The 16,464-nt window shown below is 51.9% G+C and overlaps 1 protein-coding gene across 1 annotated transcript in view; it reads left to right on the top strand.

Annotated features, from left to right (window-relative positions):
* The window catches only part of PRIMA1 (proline rich membrane anchor 1), a 75,249-nt gene that overhangs the window by 46,742 nt on the left and 12,043 nt on the right, over positions 1 to 16,464 (top strand). The window contains exon 5 of the mRNA XM_017857975.1: positions 9,109 to 9,238. Coding sequence (XP_017713464.1) covers positions 9,109 to 9,238 — 130 coding nt within the window. The remainder of the gene's footprint in view (positions 1 to 9,108; positions 9,239 to 16,464) is intronic.

Below are 16,464 nucleotides of genomic sequence, written 5' to 3'. Positions count from 1 at the left end.
CGTGCTCTCCTCAGGGCCCACACTCACCTCAGACCCGGCGCTCACCTCAGGGCCCACGCTCACCTCAGACCCCGCGCTCGCCTCAGGGCCCACACTCACCTCAGACCCGGCGCTCACCTCAGGGCCGGCGCTCGCCTCAGACCCCGCGCTCGCCTCAGGGCCCGCGCTCTCCTCAGGGCCTGCACTCTCCTCAGGGCCTGCACTCTGACCATTCCTTCCCCCAGACACCTGCATGATGAAACCCCTGCCGAAGTCCAGTCTTTGCTCCAATGTCTTCTCTGGAGACTGACCCTGACCACCCTACATCACACTGAGACCCCCCCTCAACCCTGCACCCCAGCACCCTCAATCTCCATAAGCTGCTCAGCTTTGGAGTAAAGCACGCAGCAGTGTGCAGGAGAAGCCACCACCTCTGCATCTCCCTTAAGAGCCGGGAAACCATTCCCAGGACCCCCCAGCAGACTTTTCCTCTCCTGTCCTTGCCGGAATCTATGACCCCTAAACCAATTAGGGGCATAAGTACTGGAACAACCAGGCCTGGCTGCAACCCCTGAAAACCCACCTCCTAGACTGAGCCTTCCTCTCCCAAAGCCTAGGCCCTCTGGGGGGCGAAGGATACAGGAGGGGAGTCGGAGTTCTGCAGGGAGAAGGGGAAGGACCTGGGCAGGTGGCGGAGGGGTGTCTGCTGCTGGCTCTCTGATCCTGTCTCTCATGAGGAGGTGGTTCTGTTGCCTTCCCCCGACTTATAGTGGAAGAAACTGAGATTAAATCTAACAGAGTCGATGACTTGCCCAAAGTCAGGATCCAGATTTTAACTCCTGGTCCTTCTGATTCAAAGCCAGTGTGGATAACCACTGTGCTGAACTGGGCAGCTGACATGATACCCCAGGAAGGAAGGGCTGGTGGGGGGATGGGACAACCGAGATAACCCAGCAAGACCCAGCACAGGGCTGGAGTCAGGGAGAAGGTGGAGAGGGGCTCGGAGGGAGCAGCCGCAGGATGTGGCCACTCAGAGGGCAGAGGGAATGCCCACATGGGGGCCTGAGCCAGGAGGAAGGCACTGCCCCAGCGGTATTGAGGAGCACGGGGCAAGGAGGCCCTACTCCCTGTTGGATGCCTCCAGCACAGGGGGCCCACCAGGCTGGGGCTGGGGGCCTGAAAGGTGCTGCACACACAAAGCAGTTGCTGAGAAAAGGCTGAGGGCAGAGAGAATGTTTTCGGGACCATTCGTACAGCGGTGAGGGTGGGACCCGGGACTCTGACAACTCACCCCATGAAGCTCACTCAGTGAAGAGTCCAGTCTGGCCCACCCTTGTGGCTTGGGCTGCTCTGGAGCCCTGAGACCGTCCTGGTGGCACTTTGAGGTCTGACTTCCTGCCACACCACCCACCACAGGCTGACCAAGGCGTTGTGCATATCCACAGGCCCACTGTTCCCATCTGTGGTGGGTGAGAGGGGGGCGTGCTCCATGCTGCCAGCCACCAAAGCCCAGCTTCCTGGGGCAGGAAGGGGCATGGTTGGCATGCAGGAGGCAGCGTGGGGGAAGTGGGCAAGAGGCAGACTGCCCCCAAACAGGCCAAGCCAGCATCACTTCCCTGGGATACTCCCCTCCCACTCCTGCCCAGGGCTACAGGTTGCAGGGCAGGAGCCCCATTTAGGCTACAGTGCCCACAAACTGCTTCCCTCCTGCACAGTAGAGAAGGGTGTGCCCCTTAGTTTTGGAAAAAGCAGACCACTGAGGCACCCCCAGGAGCTCTGTGCCCCAGGGAGGCTAGATGCACCTCCCTGGCTTTCTGTTAAGCATGGGCTGGGCACGGGTGCCTCTCACCTGTGGTTATGGGCAGCCAGGAGCTTCCTGCTGTAGGAACCCATGATTGGAGGGAGGAATTGGGGAGACTTATGAAACAGGGCATCTCCATGCTAAACCCAGAAGCCTGAGCCAAATTCCCACTGACAGAGAAGGAGTGGGGGGGCCCCTGAATTGTAGGTGCACAAGGGCACTGTGTTCATCCAGGCACACCCCAAAGGAGATTTCTCATTTATCTGTAGAAATAGGGGCTTGTTGCAGAGGTTGGGTAAGGCATCGAGGTCTGATTTTGTATTTGTGGTTTTCAAGTGCAGCCCACGTACTCTGATGCCTTCGGGGTGAGGAGTGAGTGAGCAGCCCCGCACCCAGGCTGGCTCTCCAGACCTCCCCCAGCCGCCATAGGAGGTGGACGCCCTGGGACAGGCCTCCCCGAGGGCACCCTGTGCCCAGGAATGGAGAGCAGCGGCCTGAGAGGCGGCCCCTTGTGTCCCTGAGACAATGGGACCCTGTGTGGGGTCAGGCCCACAGAAGAGTGGCCGGCCCCGCTCCCATGCCACTCCTTCCTCGGTGGCCTTGGGGCTGGGGGCCCTGAGGCAGGGAAAGGGTGGTCAGCCCAGAAGAGACTTCAGAGAAACCACATCCTTTGTGGTGCTTTGGGGGCCGTTCATAAATAAAGCTGAGACCGAAGGACCTGGGTCAGGTCCCTGTGTGGCCTCGGGCGGGCTCCTCCCCTTTTCTGAGCCTCAGTTTCCCCCTGTCCAAAGGGTCTACAAAACAGATTCTGCATCACACAAATCTTTAGCAAAGCTCCAGCCCTCACACTGTCTTTGTGAGCCAGACAAAACCAGTGGGGGCTTCAGGAAGCTGGCTGAGGCAGGGCCGAAGAGGACGCACTTTCCTAAGTGCTTTTCAGCATCCCACCCCCTTTCAGGGCGCGGCAAGTCCTGTGCATTTGCACTTTTTGGTGACATGCTGGATCGTTTCCTCAAGACCCTTTGGTGGGTGGGAGGGAGCGGTGCCGAAGGGGACCCCTGCACACACTGAGGACCAGCGGTGCCATGAGACTGTCCCTGGAGCAGGGCTGTGACTCCTTTCACCTCTGCTCCCCATGGCCGAGTCACCAGGCCCACACTCGTTTTAAGGCAGAGAAACAACTCCCAGCCCAGGTGCTTCTTTCTTTGGTTTCCCACAACAAAGGCTGAACTGTTCTCGGAGGCTTGGGAAGCACCTTCACCGACATTGGCTCCTTGAGGGAGACGGAGGCTGATCTCTATGGCGCAGGGGGCCCTAGACAAGTGGCACTAGACTGCATCGTCAGCAGTTGTGACCCGCCTGATGGGCCTGGAGCTGGGCTGCTCAGGAAGCCAGAAGCAGAGAGAGCAACTGCAGTGACAGCTCCCACCTGACTGCAATCAAGGCCAGTTAAGCGCCAGGCCCTTTCAGCTCCTGAGAAGCAGTCAGGAAGCAGCTCAGGCAGCCCAGGGCTTGAGTCCCCAAAGACTTGGAAAGTTAGGAGAGCCATCTAACGATGCCTCTGAGGCCCAGAGGCCCCAGCATGCCCGTGGTGTCACCAGCAATGCCTGGCACTGATGCTGTGCTCCAGAACCAGGGAGCCGTGTGGGCTGCCTGGGCTGCCCACTCACAGGGTCAAGAGGCCCAGCCGTAGATAAAGCCTCCATCTCACAATGGAGAAACAATTTTAAAACCAAGAACATGGCTCTCACTCGGCTCTTCTAGACCCAGACTGCATTCCTAGTTAAAGATATCTTGCAAAACTGAGATTGTTTCCAACCTACTCGCTGTTTGATTCATTCATCCCTCGATCTGTTCCCTCCTGTCAGTCCAGCACCTCCTGTGTGCAGCTTCTCTCCAACAGCTGGCTCTGACAGGGACAGCTGTTTGCCTGGGTCATACATTAGTATGTATTGAGGTAGCCGTGAGTACTGTTGCAACGCCCCTGACTGTGTGGCCTCAGTTTCTCCACTTCTGAAAGGGGAATATAACTGAGCTATGCACCATTGTGCCTAGTAGGACCTTGAAGTCTTTGCTATTCCTGGTACCCACCAAAATGCTGTCTCCATCATCTCCTTTGATAGTCACAAAAACCCTATGAGGACGATAGAGGAGGCATTTGCCACCAAGAGTACCTGGAGGGCTTGTCTGACCTCACACACTTCTTTCATGCATTGAACCTTGGGTGGATCCACAAGTCCACCTCCCCCACCCTGCCCAAGGGAATTTTCTGGTCTCCTTGGACTCCTTAGCCTCCCTGGACCCCATACAGGTGGGCACATCCAAAGCTGCCCACCCCACCGCTTCTTCTGCAAACATCCATGGGACCTATCTTTTTATTTCACAGCACTTGCCACCATGTGCCATCATATATTCATTGGTGTATTTGCTTACCACTGGCTTCTTCTACTCTTCTCAGAGTTCCCTTGGGGAGAGACCTCATTTGTCTTGTTCATTCTCTGGACTCTCAGCTGAATCTCTCCAGCTTATGGAGCTGGCCAGGCCCTGCGGATTCTCCCTTCCTGCACTACTGTTTTGGAAACTCTCTCAAGGCAGTGAGCTGGGCCTGTGGTAGGACTCACCTCATAGGAATCACTGTCTTTGGTTGCCTCTTTTAAAAACCACTGTTTCACATCTTTGGTATGGTTTTGGATGTTTCAGACAGGAGGGCAGATCTGGCCCCTGTTACTCCATCTTGGCTGGAAGCAGAGTCCGAAGCTTTTAACGATGCATCTCATAACGAAAAGACAGCTGCTCCTCTGAGGAAGCAACACTGAGCCTGGGCAGCTCGCAATTGCTCTCTCTGGTTGCCAGCTTCATCATCTTTACAGGCGCCAGGAGTGTTTAATGAATACAGCAGACAAAGCCTCACTGAGCCTCGGGGAAGACAGTGTTGCGACCCCTGAGATGTCAGGACAGCGCCTGCCTTTCTGTTGTGTTTGCAGAATCTTGGCTGGGAGGTAGAGGGGGTGACAGAGGAGGCAGAGAGCCCAGGTAGCCTCAGTCCTGGAACTTAGCACTCTCTGATTGTCTCAGCCTCCCTGTCTGACCACCTGTCTCTCATAAGGCATCATCCGCACCCCTGAAATAACATTCACCTGCTATATGAGCAATTCATGCATGCCTCTTCCCCCGGAGACTCCTGAGCAAGATGATCAGGTCTTAGCTTTGTAATTAACAATCCATGGGGCAGCTGGCGCCAGCCCTGGTAAAGAAGCAGTTTACATCTGATTTATTTTTGTACTCCCAGATCCTAGCACAGTGCCAGGCACTGAGGGTGCTCAGTTTGCTGGATGAACAAATGACTGAATGAGCACCTTCATGATGCTATCTTCTCGAACATGAACCATCAATCTGCGCACATGTAAGCTGTCTTAGCACCTCCAGAAAGAGGTGCTGGCCACACCCCATGGGAGGGAAGTTCAGGCAGGGATGGACCCAGCCTGTAGCCCAAAGATCAGGGTCCCAACCCTGGCCCATGGGAAAGTTGCTTATTGATCCTGAGACTCCATATTGTATTCTCTTTTTTGAGATAACACCTCCTAGACTTCCTCCAGCTCCAACATTCTCTAATTGACTCAAGCAAGGATAAATAAGGATGCATTCTTTGAACACAACAGCTGGTTTTCTGAGCAAAATCCAAGATGTATGCCTTGACTAGGTTTCACAAAATGCCTCCCTCATTTCATAGCTGTTAGCGTTTTTGCCTTGGGTAGTTTCCTCACACACATGCGGTGGTGAGTGTGCTTGCAGAATATTAGAGGGGAACCTGTGCAGGATGCTGCGAGCCATGGGCTTACTGCTTTCAGTATCAATTATGTTTGAAAAGGAATAGCAAAAGAAAATTCCCACCCAACTAACGGAGAATGTAAAGAAGAGAGCCACTGTGAAATTCAGTGCCAAATTCCCTATGAGGTTTATAATCAATCAAGTTGATGAAATTTCTCAACAGGGGCCCTGTTGGCATTTTTCAAGGGACAATTCTACCTTGTGTGAGAATATCCAGTTCATTGTCATTAACATCCATAGCTGCTGGGATCACACATTGCGACAGCCAAAGACAGCACCCACCCCAATATTTCTAAGTGCTTACAGGAGGGGGTACGGCAGCCCCTGGCTGAGACCACACACCGGTAGTTCTGTCCGCAGCCACAGGAGTGTCCTGAGCAAGATGATCAGGTCTTAGCTTTGTAATTAACAATCCATGGGGCAGCTGGCGCCAGCCCTGGTAAAGGCGTGTGACCGTCTGTGGTCCTGGACCATTGGTGGCAGGCATGGCCCAGAGGAGTCACAGCCTGAAGTAGAGCCATGGAAACCAAAATTGCTTCCCTTTGTGGTGAAAATGAGGAGGTAAACCTTTGGGGCTTGGGGGTGCAGTGTAGACAGAACAGCCTTGGATGATCTGGCTATATTTCTGACTCTCCAGCAGTGACTTCTGACTTCCCAGAGTGTAGGGAAGGTGAGGACATCACCCCAGGAAGACACAGCCAAGTCAGGGATACCCCAAAGTGAGGAATTGGAGAGAAGGATTTTTTGTTTGATATTTCACCAAGAAACCATTGAACAAGTTCATCATGGGGAAAATGAGAAACCCGGTGGCTCTCCTTTTTCGTATTTTAGAGTTCATTCCTATTTTCAATGCTATATTGTGTATCTTTTCAGTGTTGAGGTTTCTAAAGGCCTGGTCCTGCCCTAGCTGAGAATCTCAGTGGCATCCTCCTATCAGCCATCTCTCAGGAAGCATTTCTTTCTTTTTATTTTATTTATTGATTTTTTTTTTTTTAAAGATGGAATCTCTGTCACCCAGGCTGGAGTGCAATGGCACAATCTCAGCTCACTGCAACCTCCACCTCCTGGGTTCAAGCGATTCTCCTACCTCAGCCTCCCGAGTAGCTGGGATTACAGGTGCCCGCCACCATGCCCAGATAATTTTGTATTTTAGTAGAGACAGGGTTTCACCATGTTGGTCAGGCTGGTCTTAAACTCCTGACCTCAGGTGATCCACCTTCCTCGGCCTCCCAAAGTGCTGGAATTACAGGCGTGAACCACCATTAGGAAGCATTTCTGATTCTACTTGGTCTCTGTGACATCTGAGGCTCACTCGTGGGGACCTTGCATTTGTTAGTGGGGTTTTGGTTCACTGGGAAACACATAGTGGCTCCCTGGATCTCCTAATCCAGCTGCAACAAATCAGTAACCGCTCCCTTCTTCCCATCTTCTTTCTTCTTTCCACCTTTCTTCATGCTGCACAGAATGTACAAAGGTACAAGCATTCAGGAAAAACAGCTTGGCATGTCCTTCTAAAGTTTATCATACACATACCACAAAACCCAGCAATTCCACTCCTAGATATTTATCCAAGAGAAATAGGAAAATGTGTCTGTACAAAGATTTGTACACAAATGTTTATAGCAGTTCTATTCACAATAGTCAGAACTGGAAACAACCTAGGTGTTGGTCATCAAGTGAATGGATGAACAAATCGTGGCCGGGCACGGTGGCTCATGCCTGTAAACCCAGCACTTTGGGAGACCGAGGCGGGTGGATCCCCTGAGGCTGGGAGTTCGAGACAAGCCTGACCAACATGGAGAAACCCTGTCCCTACTAAAAATACAAAATTAGTTGGGCGTGGTGACGCATGTCTGTAATCCCAGCTACTTGGGAGGCTGAGGCAGGAGAATCGCTTGCACCTGGGAGGCAGAGGTTGCGGTGAGCCATTGCACTCCAGCCTGGGCAACAAGAGCGAAACTTCATCTCAAAAAAAAAATATTGTGATATGTTCATATAAATACTATTCAGCAATGAAGGAAGGAGCTGCTGAAATACGCAGTAACATGGATGAATCTCAAAAACACTATGCTAAATAAAGGAACAAAAAAAATACATACTGCGTGATCCCATGTATGTGAATGTCAAAACCAAGCAAATGTAATTGATGATTTTAGAAATCAGAATAGCAGTTGCCCCCAGGGTGGGATTGATTAGAAAGAGGCACAGGGACACTTTCTGGGCTGTTGAAAATATTCTGTGTCATGCAGGAGGTGTGGCTTCCACTGGTGCATGCATTTGTCAAAGTTCAGAGGATGGTACTTTTAAGATGGGGGTGCATTTCACTAGATGTAAATTACACTTTGATAAAAATCGTAATAATGAAGCCATCCATATTACCCTTTGGGAAGTCATCCCCTGGTTCCTCACTTACTATTGCACCCCTCAAAGTATCTATTATAGAGTGGACACCAAGTCTGGGGTATATTTCTGATTCTTTTGCATATATTCACATCTTGGAGACCTGTCCAAAGTTAAAACTGTCTCTCTGTCTGTCCATCCATCCATCCCTTCCTTCCTCCCTCATTATCCCCCTTTCTCTTTTTTTTCCTCTTTTCCCTCTCATTTCCTTCCTTCCTCCCTCCCATTCCTTTTGCAATTCTGGGCACTCCCTTCCAGTTGTGTCTGAGTCTTCCCAGAAGTCCTGGGATGAGACTGTGTGATGTCTTTGCTTTTCTCAGAGGAAAGTGAACCGGCCTCACTGACACAAAGTCCTTCAGGTCCACCCCAACACGGCCTGTGCCAAGGGAGGGAGGACAGGTTCACCCCAAGGACTCCATGGATTGAGTAACTAAAAGAGGGCCCTGTAGCACCAGTGTCCGGTGCCTTGTCAATGACACTTTTCCAAATTTTGGCCACCCCCGTGCAAACTGACATAGCGGCAAATACCCACCCCACGGACTGAATCCAAGAAGGGAGAAAGTCTGCGTCTTGCAAGAAATTAGCTTAAGAAATGGACATTGGCAGTCCTCCCTTTCTTTCCTTCCTCCCTCAGCATCCCCTGTGAGCCCTGCTCCCCACCCCCGCCTGCAGAGGAACCAGATTTAGTGCCTCAGCTGAGAGAATGAGACGCTCTGTTATTTTTCATGGGAAATTAGACCTGACCCTGCTGTCAGTTAGCTTATGCCGAGGGAGGATGGATGGCCTGGGGCGCGGCGCTTAGCCCCTGCTCTGAGCACACCGGGACAGGGATGGAGGCGCTCGGAGGCCAGCCTGGCTGGGGGCCAGCCATGATGTCACCTGCAGCAGGGTGGGGGTAGGGATGGCAGGAAAGGTCAGGGAGCCTTCATCCAGGTGATGGATGCCAGTGGCCTCCCGATGCCTTTGTTGGTGTCACCCATGATGGTCCTGCCAGTGACCTCCCCACGCCTCTGTTGGTGTCACCCATGATGGTCCCACCTCTGTCACTGGCCATGACCAGCTCATCCAGGGGACACTCAGGCTGCTCCTGTCTCTTTCAGCTCCCAACTCTACCTCTTGCCCCACTGAGGAAAGCTGGTGGTCGGGGCTGGTGATCATCATTGCCGTATGCTGTGCCTCCCTGGTGTTTCTGACTGTGCTTGTCATCATTTGCTACAAAGCCATAAAAAGGTGAGTGCTCACCCACTGCACCCAGCTCCAAGCCGAAGGGAACCCCAGCTGGGCTTGGGGCTCCTACACACATCCCGTATCATTATTTTAAATTATAAAAGTTGTTAAGCGTATAAGAAGCAGAAAGAACATACAGTGACCTTCCATCTACCCTCAGCCCGATTCAACAGTTCATCAGGATTTTGCTATATTTGCTGTATCTATTTTATTTTCCTTTGATCTTTTCATTGCCAAAATGTTTAAAGTTGATCTCAGAAATAATGTCTCTGTCACTTTAGGGAGTTTGATTCCACAAGCAATTGATTAGCACCAATTATATGTCAGGCCCAGTGCAAGGTGAAAAATACGAAAATGTTGCAAAGCACCAAAGAGTAATAGGAGTTGTTAACAATATAATTATTTCTAAGGAAGTTTTTAAAACATTTCCTGACTCCCAAAATTAGAGGCCCCACATTAAGAACATTCCTAACACCTAAAATATTTAAGTTTACTCTTTAAATTGGTTGTTCTATGTGATGTCACTTTAGTAATTCAAAAGCAGAAAGTAAAATATCAAGGTAAAAGTCTTAAAACAAGTGCACGATCAGGCACACAGGGTGGGGGCGTGGAAAGCCAATAGACCAGGAGCATCCTGGTAACGGGGCACAGGAGGGAGGATACCTGGGGGCAGGGCCCGGGCATGGCGGCTCTACGCTGGACAGGCCATGCCCTGGGCATCTGCCACCCAGCCGAGAACCCAAACTCAGAGCCCCCTCTGCCCAAAATGCACATGCTGTGAGGCAGTCTCCAAAAACACGGATAAATAACACAGGCATAACTGTAATCAGCAATACCTCAGCCGGGCACTGGGTTCCTCTCCTCACCAATGTTCTCTTAGTTCATCTCCACCTACATTTTCCCAATCAACTCCATTTTGCAGAGGAGGTTGAGGTTCTAAGGAGTTAGAGAGCTGCCCGGGGTGCATGGCTGGCAAGTAATGGAGTCAGAAATTGAACCCAGAACAAAGAGACTCCGAAGCCCAGCCCTGACTATAGCACCATGTTTCAGGGTTATTGATGAGTTAGACTCCAGTGTTGGGCTAAGAAGAGACCTCGGTATTCCTGCCTGCCCTTCCTCAGGGATGCGGGAGAGGGGACACTTGGGGTTTGGTGAGGTCTGTCTGTGCTTCTCTGAGGCCAGAAGGACATACAGACAGAAAGGCCCAGTGCTTCAAGACCCTGTAACTCTGGGTAGGGGCCTAGTCTTGAAAACCAAGGTGGGGCCAAGCACAGTGGCTCACGCCTGTAATCCCAGCATTTTGGGAGGCCAAGGTGATCACCTGAGATCAGGAGTTTGAGACCAGCTTGACCAACATGGTAAAACCCCGTCTCTACTAAAAATACAAAACTTAGCAGGTCATGGTGGCGGATGCCTATAATCCCAGCTACTCGGGAGGCTGAGGCAGGAGAATCGCTTGAACCCGGGAGGCGGAGGTTGCAGTGAGCTGAGATTGCACCACTGCACTCCAGGCTACTGGGCGACAGAGCAAGACTCCATCTCAAAAAAAAAAGGAAGAAAGAAAACCAAGGTGGATGGTTGGAGTCTCCCAGGGGACATAGCTAATCCAATTCCCACGTGTTTTGTAGGCACCTCCTTTGTGCCAGGCTTGGTGGGCCTGCAAACAGGTAAGACCCAGGCTGTGCCCACAGGCTGCTCCATGAGGCTGTGGGAGGTTTGCTGGCAGCCTGCTGTGGCTGCCTGGAGGAGTCACAGTGCATTCTGATCTGGACTATAAAGCATTTGAGCTGAGGGCCTGCTGGAATGGGAGGAGAGTTTTAAGTAACAGAGCAGGGGAGGCATTCTAGGTCAAAGCACCTGTGAGGGGAAGCAGCTGGGCACCAGGAAGCCCCTGCGACGCAGATGAGGCTGGAGGAAGCCGTGAGCCTGACTGGGGAGGCCTTTGTCACTAGGCTGAGTGGTGACTTTGCTTGTGACTCTAGACACGAGGAAGTACTGAAGATTAGCTTCGGTAGCTACTTTTTTGGGGGAAGAGTGTGCACCACCAGGCCACGGCTGCCAGTCTCCTTGCAGACACGCTCCACTTCCCCTGGGAGAGGCTCAACATGAATAATCTGTTTAATATAAGCTCGTGTTCTTACAAAAGACACCTGAGCCACTTCTGCCTCCCTCCCTGCCCCAAACCTCCCCTGAAGAAATGTGCTACCTGCTTCTACGGGAGGAGGGAAAGAGAACAAAGTCACATGAGTAGCTCACTATGGCAGTGCCGACCAGCGTAGTCTGCTGGGCTTTGTTTCAGCTGGGCTGGGGGGCTCCCAGGAAGGGTGTGAGGGGCGTCATCTCAGAGCAGCTAGAGGGGCCTCCTGTCTGTCCCTTTCCACTCTCTCTGAGCTCTTAGCTCCTGAGTCTGTTAGCACCCTGGAAAAAACAACTCATCCCAGATGGCTCAGTGGACCGACTTCAGATAATAGGCTCCTTCCAGGGACATGGGCGGGGCTCCACCAGGGCGTGGGCGGGGCTTCTTCCAGGGGTGTGGGTGGGGCTTCTTCCAGGGGTGTGGGTGGGGCTCCTGTGGGGCATGGGCGGGGCTTCCTCCAGCGATTGGCGAGGATTATTCCAGCGCTTTGGGCAGGCCCAGAGAGCAGATGGGGCAGGTGAGGCACTCAGTGACTTGCAGAGTGGGAGCGGTTAGCACCTCTAGGAAGACAGACGAGCGGGAAACTAGTGCTGTGGGAACCTTGTGAGAGACTCGCACTTAGGAGAAGGGCCGCCTAGCAGGAGCTGAGGTTGGAACTGTCAGAGAAGCAGCCCCAAAACAGAGAGGAAGGGGGAAGAAATGCTCCCAGCGGCTCTCCACGCTTAGGTTTACAGTGGGTGCCTCCCACTGGCCCAACCCAGGAAGCAGGGGAATCAGGACACACAGCCAGTAAGGTCAGCCTCCCGGGAGCACAGGGCAGAAAGCCGGTGAAGCAGGCAGGTGGGGTGTAAGCGGACGCTCTGCTGCACAGTCCCTTTGCTGCCCGCACCAGGCTCTGCATCCATCTCTGGACCAAGACCTGGGGACACCAAGGAATAGGACCCAGCCCTTTGACCTCGAGGTCTTCATAATCCAGAGAGAGCATCCCTGGTGCAGCAGATATTTAATGACAAAAGGGGACTGTGCTCACTGCAGGTGGAGGCAGAAATAGAGCCCAATGCTGCCAGAACCCACCTAGAAGGAGGCTAGGGAGGAGGCCTAACCCCTTGGTGGAGAGAGAAAGAGGCAGCAGAAGCTGCAACCCGGCCTACAGAGCAGAGCGCTCCCCACTGCCCCCCAGGCGCTGACCTCAGCTAGGGCTGTAAGAGATAGCATCCTCACTCAGGCCAGCTGCCTGTCCACATTTCTCTCCAGCCAAGCGGAGGATTTCTTGCTCACGGCCAATTGTTTTTGGTCAATAATTCATCTGAAACATGCCTTTTCTCTCAGGAAACAAAAGTATCTCACGTCACTGCAAAACCATTAAAAGGAAAATTTAGTGATAAACCCTACTCTTTTTTTTTTTAATAACTCTCATACCCTCGAGTCCTAGGGATTTCCAAGAGATCTTTGTAAATGGCCCCAACACAGCCTTTCAGAGCCAGGTTGCCAAGAGGATGTTTCTAGAATCGGGTAGGTCAGGGAGGAGGTGACTGGAGATGCCTTGGCACCTGGGGGTGTCAGCTGCTGGGACACGGGCCTTGGCAGGGACAGGTGGACACCGAGGGCTGAGTTGCAGTTGTAGAAGGCGCACCCTGCAGGGCCCTTACCTCTGTGTCCAAGGCCTGGCTGAGAGGGGGCTGGACCTTGGCAGGAGGAAGTCTCACTAGCACTTGCTAGACGCAGATTAGGTGAATTAACGCTTCCTCCTGTGACTCAGCAAACCTTCACCAAGTCCCACCTGTGCACTGGGTAGACCGTACTCAGGGAGCCTTCAGGCTGGGGGAGTTCAGAGGAGGGACATCTTGCCCAGACCTGGTAGCCAGTGGGCGGTGGGGAGGGGTTTCTTAAAGAGGTGCATTAGCCAGGCCAGGGGACTGGGCAGGGAGGGTGTTTACTTGAATTTGCATGAGCATGAGCAGCAGCCCCCAACTCCGCTGTTGATGACCCCAGACTCCAGAGGGGGTTCCCAGACATGGGGAGCCCATGCAACATGCACTTTGTTGGCTTCATTGCCCTGGGCTTGTTGTGAACAAGCTCTTTATCTACAGCCGCATGGAGAGCAGACCCCAGAGCCCTTGGGTGCTGTGTACCCCTGTGCCTGGCACCTGGGCACCCTCCCACCCCTAGGCCTGACGGGCGCATTTCTGACAGCAGGACAGCCTGATTTGTTAAAAGAGCCTAGAACTGGCAGTCAAGCCCCCAGGCCTGTTCCCGTTCCCACCCTCAGCCCAGCCGGGCTTACCCGGGCTCAGCAGATATCACTTCCCTCTGTGGCCTCTGTTTTCCCTCTCTGAAATGACAATCTCCAAGCAGCCTTTTGTGTCCCTGTCCTGGATTGCAGGGGGACCATCGCCACTCGGGCTTTCAGCCACTTGGATGTATAAATGCTGATCACTATGCCCACCAGAGCTGGACCAGGTGCCAGGACCAGGTGCCAGGCACTGGGCTACAGGAGTGGGCACCACCGACACAGACCCTGCCCACACTGCACATACCTTTTCGGGGGAAGAAGTAGGCATTAATCAGACCAGACTGCCCCCAAAGAACTGTGGATCACAATCAGAGGAGAGGCAGAAGAGCAGAGACAACACAAGTGTCCATCCAGGGCAGGAGACAAACTTAAAACAAGCGATAACCACAGAGAGTAATCAAGATAAAGCTCCAAGGGGCAAGGCACCCACTGCCCAAGTAGACCTCAGATTCCAGCTGGGGGAGCCCCACAGGCCTGTGCACTTGCAGGAATGAGGCTATTTTCCTGGGGTGGTATTTATAGCTTCTCTGCCACACCCTTCACTCAGAGAAGAGCTGCTGTGTTGAGGGGAGATGATGCTCACCCCCTCCACGGAGACACGCCCACACCGGCACAGGAAAAGCACCTTGCCTCCATTGGCCATCCGTGGCGTGGGCCTGTTCTCAATTGCCATGAAGCCATTGGACAGACATTTCCCTCTCACAGGTATAATTGGCGGAAAGACCAATACAAGGCTGCAGTACAATTTGGCTGACCCTGCAGACGTTCACTGCTAACCTTAAATAAGCGTGCTGCCTCCTGGACATGGGCTTGAGTGTGCGTGAATGTGCCTAAGCATCACTTCTTGCCGGGCTCTGGCCCTCATCAGCTGTTTGTGGTTGAGCCACTTTCAGTAGAACGAGCACTTTTGAATGCTCAAGTCTTTTTGATGGTGCCTTAGAAAACCAATTGACTGGCACAGGACTGTTTAGTGTTGATCCATTTATTGAGCACCTACTGTGTGCTAGGAACTAAGAACAAAGGATGCAGAAGAAACAAGACAGTCCCTGTTCTCCTCCTGCTGGAGGAGACAGATTAAGCACACACACCAGCAAATTAATAAATGAGGTGATCTTAAAGACTATGAAGAGAAAAAAATACAGGGTAATGGGGAAGAGAAAGAGAAAGGAACGAAGGTTGCATCCTCTCCAAAGAGTTAGGCATGTTGTGCATGCCTTTTGAGACAGCTTAATGACTAAAAAGTATGGCTAGGGCATTGCACATTTATTCCCTCTTTTAATTTAGTTTTAATTTTATCAAAGGAATACATATACATACTATGGTTTAAAATGTCAAGTGTGCTCCCAAGGCTCTTAAGAAAGACAGCAGCCCCTGTCTCTTCCCCAAGTCTCATTCTTGAGAGGCAACCACTTTCAACAGTTAGCTGTTTCTTCTGATATTTCTCTCCATATGCTAAGTGATGTGTATACTGCTATTTAAATTTTCTTTCCATTTTAAGCACTGTCTATTACTTTCTGCTATGGAAGATACCAAAGCCAGCACCCTTGCAGTACAGACATACAACATACTTCCCCTCTTCTCATTCTCCACCTAGAATGGGGTTCAGTATGGGATTCTGTGCCTATTCAGTGCTTACCTTAGTGTAACAAAGAACATATTGTGCATAGCTGAGCCACATAGTGTACTATGCTGTTTCCTTTCCTGGGGTTAACAATGCCTCCTCTCAACACAGTGCATTTTTGTCCTGGGGGCTCTGTGCTCCTCTCTGGGTGGACTGTGGGTCTCTGAGCCTGTTGCACAGTTGTCACCCTACAATAGTTCTCTCCAGCACCCTTCCAAGCTGGATGATCCCAACACGGCTCCTCCCTGGGAACCTGCTACCCTCAGTTCTCTCCCTCTCCAACCCCAGTCCCTCATCTCCTTAGCTTGATTCTTCCATGGATATTTTTCCCAAGATCTTTCCTGGATCATAGACTCGATAGAAAGTTAATCAGTGAAATGAGTTTTCTTTTCAGAATTTATACTCTTTTTGGAGCATTGGGATAGCCCAGAGAAAGGTTAGTTCTTACTGAATGTGTGGCATATAAAGAAGATCTGGTTACCTGGGGCACCTGGAATGCCAGGGAGGGGTGGAAATGAGTTTCTTATGGAGTCTGAGCCAGATTGAACCTTCATGGTCAAGGGCCAATCTCTTGTTTTACTGATGTGGGAACTGAGGCCTTGGTGGGGAGAGAAGTGGTTCAGGTTCCAGAGGTTTCCTGCCCTCCTCCTGGCTCATTGAGCACTCCTGGAGCACTCTCTGGTCAGTGTCCTTCCCCTCACTTCTTCCAGTTGAGTCCTTGCTGTTCCTCCCTGGAGTCCCAACTCAAATGCCACCTCCTCTGAGATGTCATCCTGGACGAGTATAGAGCTCTCTCTTCCCTGTCCAACTGCTAGAGTCATAGCTCTCCCTGAATTTACAATTCTGCTTTCTGCTGTAGGTAGGTGTATGTCAGTTTTTGTGTGCCCACACACTTGCATATGAGTGGTTGTGCGCACACACAGTAGATGGGGATTGGTCATCTCGTCTTACTCATCTCTCTCCCGATGGTGCCTGGCACGATGCCTGGCACATAGTAACTATTCAGTGGTGGTTTCTGTGGTGTGAATGGAGGCTTGTTCCCACAGACTTGCCAGAGTCCACCTTTTAAACTGACAAACTCTATTTAGAATTGCAGTAAACTCACTTTTTTTCTCTATCTGGATGAGTGAAATAGTCTGCTTTTGGTGTAAATAGCATGCACCCAATTTTAAGTGTTG

This window comes from Rhinopithecus bieti, unplaced genomic scaffold (genome assembly GCF_001698545.2).
Source record: "Rhinopithecus bieti isolate Rb0 unplaced genomic scaffold, ASM169854v2 scaffold_41913, whole genome shotgun sequence".
Classification (NCBI taxonomy): domain Eukaryota; kingdom Metazoa; phylum Chordata; class Mammalia; order Primates; family Cercopithecidae; genus Rhinopithecus; species Rhinopithecus bieti.
Note: the sequence above shows the minus strand (reverse complement) of the source record. Positions and strands in the feature narration are given on the sequence as shown.